This window comes from Hibiscus syriacus, unplaced genomic scaffold (assembly GCF_006381635.1).
Source record: "Hibiscus syriacus cultivar Baekdansim isolate YM2019G1 unplaced genomic scaffold, ASM638163v2 tig00110159_pilon, whole genome shotgun sequence".
NCBI lineage: Eukaryota > Viridiplantae > Streptophyta > Magnoliopsida > Malvales > Malvaceae > Hibiscus > Hibiscus syriacus.
In genome coordinates, this window is record NW_024062607.1 from 1,320,991 (window position 1) to 1,334,670 (window position 13,680).

Genomic DNA, 13,680 nt, shown 5'->3' on the forward strand with positions numbered 1-13,680 from the left:
TCCTTACTCCCTAAACAATTTTTGCCAATTCACTCCCTTGTACATTTTTCGGTTGTTCAAATTGAGCTTCAACAATCCTAACACTCTTTTCCCCTTAACCAAGGTTTTTTCCTCCTGGGCTTTCATGGTAAGGTTTTTAACGAGACAACATGTTATATATATTAAAGATATACTCTTTTCCTTCATTAAGATTTTTTTCCCACAGGATTTTTATCTTAATACGATTTTTAACGAGGCACGTTATCTTTATAGACATCAAAGGGGGAGTGTTATGAATATTTATTTATGTAGATGTCTATCTTTATCTCTATCTATAAGATAGGGTTTTAATATGCTTTATTATTAGGACTTTAATATCAATTAAAGTTAGAGTTCTATATGAGATATACTCAATATGCTTATAAATATGGAGTTCAAAGAACACATCATGCACAATTCATATTGAAATAATAATACAATTCTCCCATTTTACTCTTATATCTCTTGTTCTTCTTGTTCCCATTATTGCTTCATCTCGTTTATTTATAACATAATCACATATAATATTAAAAAATGACATAATCTCCTGACCTGAAGAGAGAAAATAACATGAAAAATAAGAAATACCATGTAAATATTATCGTTCAAATTTAGGTCACCATTGATAAAAAATAGCATTAATAATGTTTTTGTGAATAAAATCGATTTGATGATCAAAATATAAAAATAGTAGATTAATGATTACTAATATAATTTATACTATAATTTAATACTTCTGTTTTGAAAAACGAACCAAATGTTCAAAAGTTATTTATTTCCATAAAAACTTTATTTTCATATTATAGAAAATTTAATTTGACTAAAAGAATTATAATTTTCACATCATATTTAATCTTTTGAATTGAAGATCAACATTAAATTAAACACGTTCAAATAATAATCAAACCGAAACCAAATTTAATTAGACAGAATCAATTTGTTTGCTAAGCCCTAGAAAGTAGTCAAAACGAATTAATTCATGTCCTTATTAATACCCCCATATTGGCAGCCAACCATTCATTTCATTCAACATTTTTGTTCTAGATGTTGAAAATAACAATAAGATACACTTGGGTCATTTTAATTCACTAACTACCACCAAAAACAGGTATCAAAGTATTTGTCCCCGATAATAAGAGAAAAATATCCATAGGTTGATTGTTTCAATCTTTGCTATTCCATGGAAACAACGTAAATTTACATACATCTTAAACACAAATATAAATTTTCTTTTGTTTCATTCCACCGGTCCAACAGGCTAGTGCCCATCACAGGAACTGCAAACTGAACAAAATGACCCAGTCAGGTAGCCATCATTCATTTATATTATTACAAACGGATGCTAGGGGTAAACCTATTAAATATTAGAGGGGAGTGAACTTTTTATAATATTTTAGGGGCGGAAACATATTATCAATTGAAAATGCACAAAAAATCTAAAATGTAAAAATTTCAGGGGGGAATAGAATGCTTAATAAATTAGATTAAGAAAAACTGTTATATAAATACCCAGACTATGTTTGGTGGGGATTCAATATTTGCTTAATAAAGAAAATGGCTCCAAGGTGGACGAGACCCCCTTCCCCGTTTTTTAAAATCTTTTGGAAACTTGAATAGCAGCCTAATGGAAATTAACATAACATGAAAAGTGTCATGTTATTGCAATTTCAATAATTGCGAAAAAAATTTAAGAGTGCTAAGATCGAACCATCTTGGCGTATTTACCTTTCTTCAAATCACCTATCGAGCTTTTTCAGAGAGACTGCAAGCCTTATCATTTACTATTGTCATCTTTACGGTCATCTTTGTTGCTTGGAGTGTACTGACCAGTCGAGGATGGTGAATACCCTGGTGCACTGGGGGAGTACCCGGCACTTGGACTGCACAGAAAATTGGAAATATGCAACACCAAACTAGAGCAGAGACTTTAAATTCAACACTCGTCTGCTTACCTGTACTGCGGTGAGCTTGGGCTGTAATCTGGATTCCCTCCAGAATTATATGGGCTGGTTTCATTGAGAATAAATTAGATAACATGCTAGAAGGCGTCTAGAACAAATTTGCATTGGATTCGGTATGAATGTACAACAAATGAAAGCTTCAAGACACATCTCACAGACGAAAACTTCCTAAACCAACCTAAATTATTCAGTCACATAGCAAAAGATGAGAAGTTACCTGCTAGGACTGAAGGATGGACTTGAAGGGGAATAAGATGGAGATGCAGGTGAATAAGATGCTGATGTCGGGCTGCAATACAAAAATAAATATATAATGGCACCAAAAACAAAGTTACAAACACATTACATATCATGAATGTAAAGTAATTAAAACTGAGAAGGGAATGAGCTGAATAGAAGTGACACAATCAAGAGTTATCAGCAGCAAACAGAAAAGTGACTTAGTGACTTAGTGCTACCATGGCTTACCTATAATTTGGTGATGTTGGGCTGTAAGGACTGGAAGGAGACAACCTTGGACTACTTGGTGAGTATGCCAAAGATGGACTGTACTTGGCTGATTGTGGATTGTAACTTGGAGAGGTAGGGCTATAACTAGGTGATGTGGGACTATAACTTGGTGAGGTTGGACTGTACCCTGGAGAAGTGGGGCTATAAGCCGGTGAAGTTGGGCTGTAGGAAGGAGATGTCGGGCTGTAGGAAGGAGATGTCGGACTGTAGGAGGGTGAGGTTGGGCTGTAGGAAGGAGATGCCGGGCTGTAGGAGGGTGAGGTTGGGCTGTAGGAAGGAGATGTTGGGCTGTATGATGGAGAAGTGGGGCTATATGCAGGTGAAGTAGGGCTATATGCTGGTGAAGTAGGGCTGTAGCTAGGTGAAGTAGGGCTGTAGCTAGGGGAGGTAGGGCTGTAGCTTGGGGAGGTAGGGCTGTAGCTCGGGGAGGTTGGAGAATAAGAGGGACTTGTAGGAGAGTAGGCTGGACTTGTTGGGCTGTAACCAGGAGAACTAGGACTGTAGGTAGGTGATGTGGGGCTGTACCCAGGTGAGGTTGGGCTGTACCCGGGGGATGTAGGGCTGTAACCAGGTGAGGTTGGGCTGTACCCAGGAGATGATGGACTTCCATAACCAGGGGATGATGTGGGAGAGAATGCCATCCCACCAACATAAGGTGAGAACTGAGCATCCGAAATGGGTGAGAGACGAAGATTAGGGCTCAGCAAGTAATTAGGAGACATCATGCCTTCATGATAAGGAGTTCCTGACACTGGAGAACGAGCAGGGGTCATGCCATATTCCAGACCTTCCATGTAACTAGGTAGCTGAAGTTCAATGGCATTCTTCAGCATCTCATCATTGAGATACAAGGCACACTCTCCAGTACCGATTGGTGCAAGCTGACCCAACATTATATTCTCTGTCACACCCCTCAAATAATCTGATTCAGCATAAACAGCAGCATCAAGGAGAATGTCAACAGTTTCTTCAAATGAGCACCTCATCATAGGACCTGTATCATTCCGGTTGATGCCATGACGAGTGATGGCCATCAAGTGGCCACGGTATGTCATTGTATCACAGAGGATAGCTAGATGTCGATAGTTCACATATGACCCATCAAATGATATCACAACCCGCAATTCATCCAACAAGGACCGCCGAACTGCTTCAATTCCAAGAACTTCAATCACTTCAATCAAGTGATTGCTTGTGGTTCTCTTTGCATCAACATCCTCATGGCACATGACAGCCAAGAGATTGACACCTTCTGTATCCAACACCCATTCCTCTCCGGTCTTATAACCATCAGCCTCGTCAAATTTGCTTGTTTTACCATGTTTAATGAACACCTTGTTGATGTCTGGGATACCTCGAAGGGCCATTTCTGTCAACATGTTGCTTTCAATCTTCTTCAAGAAAACATCATCTTCAGCAGACTCATCAGTCAATTCACCCTTTGGGGCTTCATCATTCATGATGCGGATACGTAGGATCAACTTCTCTGCATTGTCATCATTAAAAATGCAAGTCAAATCGTCATCGAATTCCTGGTTGATCTTCTCAGCTATGTCAGCCATACTCAACTTCTTATCAATCATCATCTCACGATTCAACTCTATGCGCAGCAGCCAAGGGGATATCTTTTCTGGGGCAACCTCTTCATCAGGCATTTCATAATAGGAGTTAACAAAGTCAATATCTTCCTCAATGAGAGTGCTCATTGGATCCGGATCGTACCATACTTCTGTAGCATGAGTAACACTCCGAAGAGTGGTATATTCTAAAGAACATTGCACATTCTTGGCCTTCTCCTTTGTCTTTCTAGCTTCAGGAGAGAGGTAGACTGAGAGAGAAGGTGTTTTGATTTTCTTAGCTACGTTAATAATTTCCCTCAACCGAGGGACACCAAGGGTAACATTCTTTGCACTAACACCAGCATAATGGAAGGTGTTAAGAGTCATTTGAGTAGCAGGCTCACCAATTGATTGTGCAGCAACACAACCTATCATCTCACCAGCTGCTACCAACGATTGCAAGAATCGCGACTCTATTTCACCAATAACCCACTCAAATGCTTCTTTTGTTAGTCTATATTCCTCCAACACCCTTTTACTGGCCAAAGTACTGCGAAGCAAAATACTAAAAAAGAGGGTGGCATTTTTTGGGCTTCGACACTCAGAGGATCTGTACCTGGAACAACCTTTAACCTTTCCTGGAGCTTATCAACAGAATCGACAATTTCCATAGGATGCAAATCTGACACCCTTCTAAAATCAACTTTAAAAGTCTTCTGTGCATTCCAGATAAGCCGCTTCAAGTTAACAGGCAAAGGCCAATTACTGTCACCAGTGACTGCGATTTCTGTTCCAAGTTGGTATCTATCAGCTTCAAGTTTATTAACTTCAGCATCAAACACATCACGCAATTCTTGGATAGTTCTCAAATCCTCAATATGTTCTGGTAACATATAAGAAGTTGGATTCCAGTTCCCATCATCTATTTTATATCTGAAGACCCTATCGAATTCGGATTTCTTCATCTTCAAAGAATCCAACTTCTGAGACTCTATCCATACAGCATCCATGCCATCTTCACCATAGAGGAACTGAATAACATCCCCCAATGAGTTCCTCACAGTTCCATCATATTTAACCATAATATCCTCCATTGCCTTCACAAGTCGCCTCTGTATGTACCCAGTTTCAGAAGTCTTAACTGCAGTATCTATGAGACCTTCTCTACCACCCATGGCATGGAAAAAGAATTCTTGTGGGGTCAACCCACGCAGGTACGAGTTCTCCACAAAACCACGACTCTCAGGACCAAAATCATCCTTGGTAAAATGCGGCAAAGTACGATCTACAAATCCATATGGTATTCGTTTTCCCTCAACATTCTGCTGACCAACACAAGCTGTCATTTGGGATATGTTAATGAAACTTCCCTTTGATCCAGCAGTAACCATTGCCTTAAGGTTATTGCTTTCTGACAAACTTTTTTGCGCACTGTTTCCTGCATCATCACGAGCTTTATTCAACACCTGTAGAAACAAACCAAATTAACATGCAACGGTAGCAGAAGGATGCCCAAAAAGAGAGATCTTGATCAATTTGGCATCAGGTACCTGGTTAACTTTGTTTTCAAAGGACTCCATCATAGTTCTTCCAGGTTCAGGCTCTAAATCCTTGTTTTGGGCTTTAATAATGAGCTGTTTCACATCCTCTTTGGCTTTAGAAATAGTTTCGTTAATTTTCTCCATTGTTGCTGCATCAGCAATTGTATCTCCAATACCCATACTAAAAGCATTCTGCAGAAGCCAATAATTAACAAGCCATTGTGTATGTCCCAAAAACTTCCGGGCTGCATCTGGACCAACCTCTTCCCTATAAAGAAATAATGTTACAAAACCAATTTTTAAAATATTAATGGATTGAAGAATAAAGCCATATGCACATGTTGGAGGAAGCCATATTCCAAATAGAGAAAGCACATATAATTTTAAAAACAGCTTAACTAAATCATTACATACTCAAAAGGGAAGTAATTCAACAGTAAATTGTTCAGAGTCTTAGTTTCTGATTAGGATTCAGCTTCATTTGATAGAGAAAATATTCAGAAGAGGAAATTATGATAGCATATCCAAAACCTGGTAAGATTTAGAGCTTATCAAACTTCTGCAATGAGATAACTCTCATAATATTTATAATTTAAATCCACATTTTTCCATAAAGACATACCAAATTACATGTATAAGACTCCCTGCAGATGATCCAAGTGTCTTCTTGCAAAGAGTGCCTGACAGAACCTCCCCCTTTTCTATTCTAACTTGAGTATCCCCAGGGGTGATAAACCCAGTCTCACTTTCTGAATGCCAGGCAGATGTTCGCATCAGGTTTATCTGTTTTGGTATGATCAGATTAAAAACCTGCTTCCCTGTCCAAATTGGTCGGGGCTTTATAATTGTAGGAGCTGGAACTTTTCCATCAAAATCCTCCCACCACATCAATATATTCATGAAAACGTCCTGAATAACACATATAAATTAGACTCACATTATAATAACAAGAACTGCATAGCATTTAAATAATCATATTAGATAAATGCAACTATTATTCTCATCACCTTTTCTATGAAAGTATCCCTTTTGGTTATCTTACGACATCCTAGAAGTGTATCCTGGACAATACCCATGACAGGCCTATTTGATTGAGGAGATACAATGCACTTAGGCACCATCATGAGCTCTGCTACCTCTGCTCTTGTCTCAAATGATTGAGGAACATGCATATTCATTTCATCACCATCAAAATCAGCATTGTATGGTGAAGTAACAGACAAATTTAGACGAAATGTAGAGTATGGCATAATCCGGATTCTATGGCCCATGATTGACATTTTATGGAGACTAGGTTGACGATTGAAAAGGACATAATCTCCATCAATTAAATGTCGCTCCACCTGCAGCCATAATTGTGATAGTTAAAACTTAAAACATGGGGAACAAAAAAGCAATGGCCAATTAAAATGTTTCCAGAAAGAGAAGCATGCCTTATAACCAAGCTCTAGGTGATGATCACTGCTTTTCTTCAGGTAACGAAGATCAAGCCTTTGTCCATCATCTCTTATGATATACTTAGCACCAGTCTTTCCCGGTGGAGGATGAGGCCCATATTCCACAAGTTCTTTCAGCCTGTTTCAAAGATATCTCTGGCCTTAATAATTGGCCAAATGTGGAAGAAAATTTAAAACTCTAAGAAGCTACTCACCTCTCAATGTTATACGGAGTCACAGTTTCTGGATATGTGAGATTTAAAGCTATACTCCAAGGCACTCCGAGTTGATCAATGTTGATATTGGGATCTGGTGTAATTACGGTTCGAGCTGAAAAGTCAACCCTTTTCCCCATCAAATTACCCCTAATACGGCCCTCTTTTGCCTTAAGCCTACTACAAATAGATTTAATAGGTCTCCCAGATCTCTGTGTGGCCTACACAAGAAAGAGAAACAAGTTTAAAAATACACCCATATGGAGGAGTTTAAAAATGTGCATGCAAGCACAATACCCTTGGAAGTCCGGGTAGTTCATTGTCAAAATATGTTGCTACATGAAACTGTAACAACTGGGCAAATTCGGATATAATATGTGCAGGGGATCCATTTCTCTCCTGCCTCCTCAAGTTCTCATTGTGCCGAATAATCATAGCTAGTGCATGAGTTAAGTCATCCTGGATTCAGAAAACATGGGAATTCAGATTTGATCTAATAGAATCTTAAATCATAAAAGAAATAACTTCTAAGGCATCAACATAAAAGATACTTGCCTCACTCCTAGAGGAAGTGTCCATCATCACAGATGGTCTCACGGGAGGTGGAGGTATTGGAAGTACTTGAAGAATCATCCAATCTGGACGAGCATATTTAGGATTCAAACCCAATAGTTGGCAGTCCTCATCACTTATCCTTTTCAAGACACTAAGAACCTAGAAAACACAGCAGAACATCAACATGAATTTCTTTGAAATAAAAGGCAATATATACACAAATGGCTACCCGTTCAGCAGTAAGAGTCTGTTTTCTTTCCACAGGTTCAGGGAGTTGTTCCTGATCATCATTCTTCTTCCTTTGGGCTTTATACTCTGCAATGATCTTCATACCATCAATACTGAGCTTTGGCTGCTGAGCACCACAGCCACCACGACTCTTTTTACAGGTTCCTCTGTATCTTGACCTTGAACATCAATCTCATCGCCACCCTCACATTTAGTTTTGTTCTTGCATGAATCTAAGATCTTTCTCAACCTGTTCTTTGGATTCTTTATCTTCAACGCCTGCTTAAATTTATGGTCTTCCTGAAAAAGCAAACAATTGTATTGAGAATGACATCATTCAACCACGTAATTTGCTCTGAAAGTGGTACAATACAAGATGAACAGTGAACACAAGGGACATGCATAGAAAGGAATATATCAAAATAGAGATATGGAAGCATGCTAAATCCACCTTCGCAGTTCGCACGAGACTGTTCAAAAATAAAAGGAAATAGTAATCTCAAAAAAGGTTTTAAAAAAACTCATCTCTAAAGCTAAATATCACTCATTACCCCAACTCCGAATACCGTCAGCTTGGAAAATACACCATCAAATTAAAAACATATCTTCATAAATTTCATGTTCAAAATCTCATATCAAACAACAATGGGCAAGTTACTCGCACTCCTCCAAACGTATTTATGCTCCTGTACTAAATAGCAGCCAATCCGGAAAAAAAAAGTTATAAAAACAATTACAAGAAGTTGTCATCGAGCTAAAAAAACATTTTGTTCTAATTGAAATTAAAAAATGCCCTAATCAAGCCTAGTAATAGTACCTCATCAGCTAGAATTTTGGAGCAATTGAAGCAGACACATCTCATTATACTGAGCACAGTTTTTATAAATCCAATATGAAACATAGGCTTGGCAAGCTCCAAGTGCCCAAAATGCCCAGGACACTCAGCCATGGTGGCCGTACAAGTCTCGCACTTCAGCTTCCGATCAATAGTTCCCAACCGGGGGTCACTTAAGCCTCCAACTTTAGGCTTTCCCCTCTCCGTCGTTTCACTGTGCTCAATATGCACCACAGACATTTGCCTCTGCAGAAACCAATGAAATTAAAAATCATAATTTCCAGGTTAAAAAGGGTAGGAGCAAAGAAGAAAAATGGGAACCGTTGCAACAACTTCATCTTGTAGTTAAAGAAAGAATAATCGCATAGTTGTCAGTTAATGAACAAATTCTACATTTATTTCCATTTTGTCCTATCACGTACAGGCAACAAGACAGACTGCCAGGAAAAAAAAAGAGAACACGAAAAAAACAGAGTTGAGGAAGCGAATTTTACGATTTCGTCGGGACTGAGGATGCCGAACTGGACCATGCGGACCTTGGCGACCTCCGCCGGAGAGAAGGGGAACCGCAAATCCATGGCAATCCAATACGATCCCAAAAAGCCGTAACCTTAAATTCCCACTCGAGTAAAAATATCGATGTTATTTTTCAAAACGAAATGAGATTTTCTTTCCTTTTTCTCTTTATGATTTTATTTTCGAATCGCTGTTTGAAAATTTTGCCGTCTAAATTGAGAGATCTAATGTTTCTCGATCTACAGAGGAATCTCTCCTCAAAAGAGAAACTCCAAAGAAATTGATTTCATCGCCCTAGTGGCTTATTTATAGACAAACTAGAGCAGTCCTAGGGTTTTCTTGATGGCTATCGGAGACTGGGTGCGCATTGCGCAACACGTTAATTATAAAGTCAATATTACCCTTCTTTGATGATTTGTGGTCTGTAATACCAATATCCATACTTCAAATATGTGACCTAAACTATCAGTTTTTACATCTCTTGCAAAATTTGGGTCGGTAATAATTCATTCATTGAAGATAAATAATTTATTTTTTTTATTATAATTATTTTTATTATATAAATTAGAATAATATTTTGAAATAAAATGATTGAACTAAATCAACAAATAAACACTACAGCAAAACTGATGTGTAGCAGCGTTTTTAGCGGCGTTTGGAGAGAAAACGTCACAAAAGTTAAACATATAACAACGTTTACAATCGTAGCGCCACAAATTGATACTTTAGCGGCGTTTGTTGTAAAAACGCTGCAATAGAGTTGACATATAACGTCATTTTTACAACAAACGTCGCAATAGGGTGGTTTATTACGACATTTTTAACAAATGTCGCAATAGTGGTAAATTAGCGGCGTTTATACCACAAACGCCGCAATAGATTAACATATAGTGGCGTTTTAGCCAAAACGCCGCAATAGATCGGTAAATTAGCGGTGTTTATACCACAAACGCCGCAATAGATTACACATATAGTGGCATTTATTCTTAAAATGCCGTAATAGTGATAATAAATAGTGGCGTTTTTAGACAAACGCCGTAATAATGTTAATCGATAGTGGCGTTTTTTTAACAAACGCCACAATAGTGTAATCAATAGTGGCGTTTTTTTTGTATAAACGCCACAAAATGTTAAATATATAGTCCTCATTTTCTCCTACCTGAACCCTAAAATCATTTAAACTCTTCTTCCCTCAAAGCTTCTTCTCTGGAACAACAATAGCTCTCAAACGACTCCTACCGACATTGTCGTTTGTACGTCCCGGCGACCAAATCGGGCCTCTCACCAATGAACTATAACACAACTGCACGGTTTGATCCCTCTTATCATTAATGATCTTTTTCATTTTTTTGGTCTTCTGAAAATGGGGAAAACCCAAAAAGCTAACGTATTTGAGAAAAAAAGAGCAGGTGTTGCCTTGAGTAAGAGAAATTATCGTCGACGGAATGTCTAAGTGGCGTATTTGCTCTGATGATGGATCAAATTATCGTTAGGAGGATATTGGTATGGTCTCGCCTTCGAAACTGAATGATGACCCGAAAGGAACTCCTATTACTCAATACCCTTCCATGGCCGATCTCATTCTTGAAGGTAATAATCTATGAATCTTTCAGCCGCTATAATTTGTTTTTCTACGCTCAGTCAAATTTCATAGATTGTATGCATATAGGATCTTCGAAGCTTATTGAGAACGATGATAGAGGAGTGGATAAATACCCGATGTTTAGAACTGAATTTGGTAACTCTGTGGCGTTGAAAGAATCTTCAATTGCAAAAGCAGTCTCTATCCTCAATGAAGATGAAGTTGCCTCTACTGTTACTCCAAGTAAACATTTATATCATCTATTTTAATTTATTTTAATTTTTATTTAGTTCGCAAGCCACCTACAATCAAGTTTCATACTGTAGGTGGAAGGTCGTTATATGTTTCAAGTGAATCACTGAAGCGCGCAAGGACTCTTTTTGGTGAACCGGAGGTAGGAGATTTATTTGGTGAAATGGATGAAGAGTTTCTCCATATAGAGTTTACACGGAGGAAAAACTTAACGATACGTCGTCAAACAAGGAAAACAACTTTCCTACGTCCTTTTCCCACGAATGAGAACAACTAAATTTTACTGAATAATATGGTGAAGACTGTTTATGCATAACTTTAATGTTTCTAAATTGTAATGTATTTTGTTGCTAAGTATTTTTATGCATAACTTATGTCTTAATTAAAATGTATGGTTGTTGTTAATATGTAAAATTAACTAATGTTTCTCTATATACTGTTTATACATATATCAATCAATTTAGTTGATGTACAATAGAAATGAAATATGTAAAATCAACTAATATTATCTAAATAAAAGGTAATTAGCGGCGTTTGTATCCAGAAATGCCGCTATAGATCTGACATTTTATGGCGTTTGTATCCAAAAATGCCGCTAAAGAGTAATACTTTAGTGGCGTTTTTGAAACAAACGCCGTAAAATGGTTGTATATTGTCATTTATAGCGGTGTTTTTCCAATAAACGCCGCTATAGGTACGTACTTTAGTGGCATTTTTATACAAACGCCGCTATATACTAGTACTTTAGTGGCGTTTCTATACAAATATCGCTATATACTAGTACTTTAGTGGCGTTTTGAATGCAAACGCCGCTAAAGACCCGTACTTTAATAGCATTTTTATATAAACGTCGCTATAGACTCGTACTTTAGTGGCGTTTTGAATGCAAACGCTGCTATAGACTCGTACTTTAGTGGCATTTTGAATACAAGCGCCGCTAATGACTCATACTTTAGTGGCGTTTATATTTACAAACGCCGCAATTTTACAGTTTCTAAGTCCCACGCCCCTTTAACCCTTTTCCATTTTTTTCTCTCACCTATTTTCCATTCCCGCCGTTCTCTAATTTAAAACTCTAATTCAATACGCCTTTTCTCATTCTCTTCCCCGATTTACTGGTCCTCTCGTGGCTCCAACTCTTCTTCCCGCTTCTCAATCTCTGATTTCATCTCAGGAAATGAGGCGGTGGTTGCAGTTAACGTCGGTGCTTGGATCAATAGACCACTGGTGGAGCAGTCTTAACAGTTTGTTTATATGTTTACTGAAATTTGGAATTTTGGGATTCTTATCAAATTTTAGTTTGTCGTCCTGTTTTAGAAAATCACGTCAGTGAGGTTTGGATGCCTTTGTTTAAGCAGTGAAAAAAGGACGATTTGTGTACCATTAACTGCAATTTTTTAGCTGTTTGTGAATTGTGTTATCTATAAATAACTGTTGTGAATGAACTATTTTTTAATCAGAATCGTAATTCATCTTGTGGACAACATAAGGAGGAGATATTTCATCAGCTACATGAACTAGCAAAGTCATAACCCAATTTCAGCTTTGAAAAGGCTAATGTTGAAGCCATTATTGGATTCCAGTCACTGATACCTGATGCTGACAATTTTCAGCCAGGAGGTGTGCAAATAAGTTGCAGAAATGATGAAGATCCTATTCCATTTCCTGCCTTTGAGGTCTGCATTTTCTTTTCCTCTAGTGTTCACCAAGATATAACACATTCTCAATATAGAGCAGCGTTCTTTTTATTATTTTAATTCGAGATCAAATGATGATTGTGACACTGTTTTATTTTTGGCTTTAAGATACGAATCCGATAGCTATGGAAATCAAAAGTGCATACAACATACTAGCATCTGCAGCACGTTTAAGTCTTATTTATTGGCTTTTGTTGCCATTTAGGAGGAATTTAAGTTGACAATTAGATCAGCAAAGAAGTAGATTTATTGTTCCTTTATTTTTATGCCTGGTGAAACAAAATTGTTGTTAATCAAGTTAATGGATTTTGCTGTGAAAAATCTATCAGACATTGATGGCGGATTACAGGATTTAATCCTCACTGTCTCTCAACCAAACCACTGGTGTAGTGACAAAAGGACTTGCATTGTATTCAAGTCTCGATTGACACACTGTTTGATAAAAAAAATCTTCATTGGCATGTTCAAATATAAGCGACTTCTTGATTAACTCGTATACTGAAAATAGAACTGTGTCCTGTTTATGCAATCAAGTCCACTACAGTGCTTCAAAAATAATAATGTAGAGCTGGCAAATCAAGCATTGTTACCCTTTTCACAATTAAGAGGCCATGCAGAGGAAAATGTCGTGGTTCCTAATAAACATGAAGATTCTAGCAGGAATGTCGATGTGAATATCAGCATCAAAGACCAACGGCAACATCAAATTATTTCATGAACCACATTAGTACCTCCAACGGTTGCTGTCCATGAGTTAAATAGCCAGGAGAGGGAC

The 13,680-nt window shown here is 37.7% G+C and overlaps 1 protein-coding gene across 1 annotated transcript; it reads right to left on the reverse strand.

Moving 5' to 3' along the window:
- Window positions 1-1,151: 1,151 nt before the first annotated feature.
- Window positions 1,152-9,628, reverse strand: LOC120216257 (DNA-directed RNA polymerase II subunit RPB1-like). The gene is given in 17 exon segments (XM_039213737.1): window positions 1,152-1,302; window positions 1,744-1,898; window positions 1,971-2,024; window positions 2,197-2,268; window positions 2,448-4,638; window positions 4,641-5,514; window positions 5,599-5,857; window positions 6,212-6,498; window positions 6,597-6,932; window positions 7,023-7,164; window positions 7,241-7,461; window positions 7,538-7,699; window positions 7,796-7,954; window positions 8,025-8,182; window positions 8,185-8,323; window positions 8,841-9,104; window positions 9,353-9,628. Coding segments are annotated over 16 exon segments (5,508 nt in total). The 5' UTR covers window positions 9,437-9,628; the 3' UTR covers window positions 1,152-1,302; window positions 1,744-1,792.
- Window positions 9,629-13,680: the final 4,052 nt, after the last annotated feature.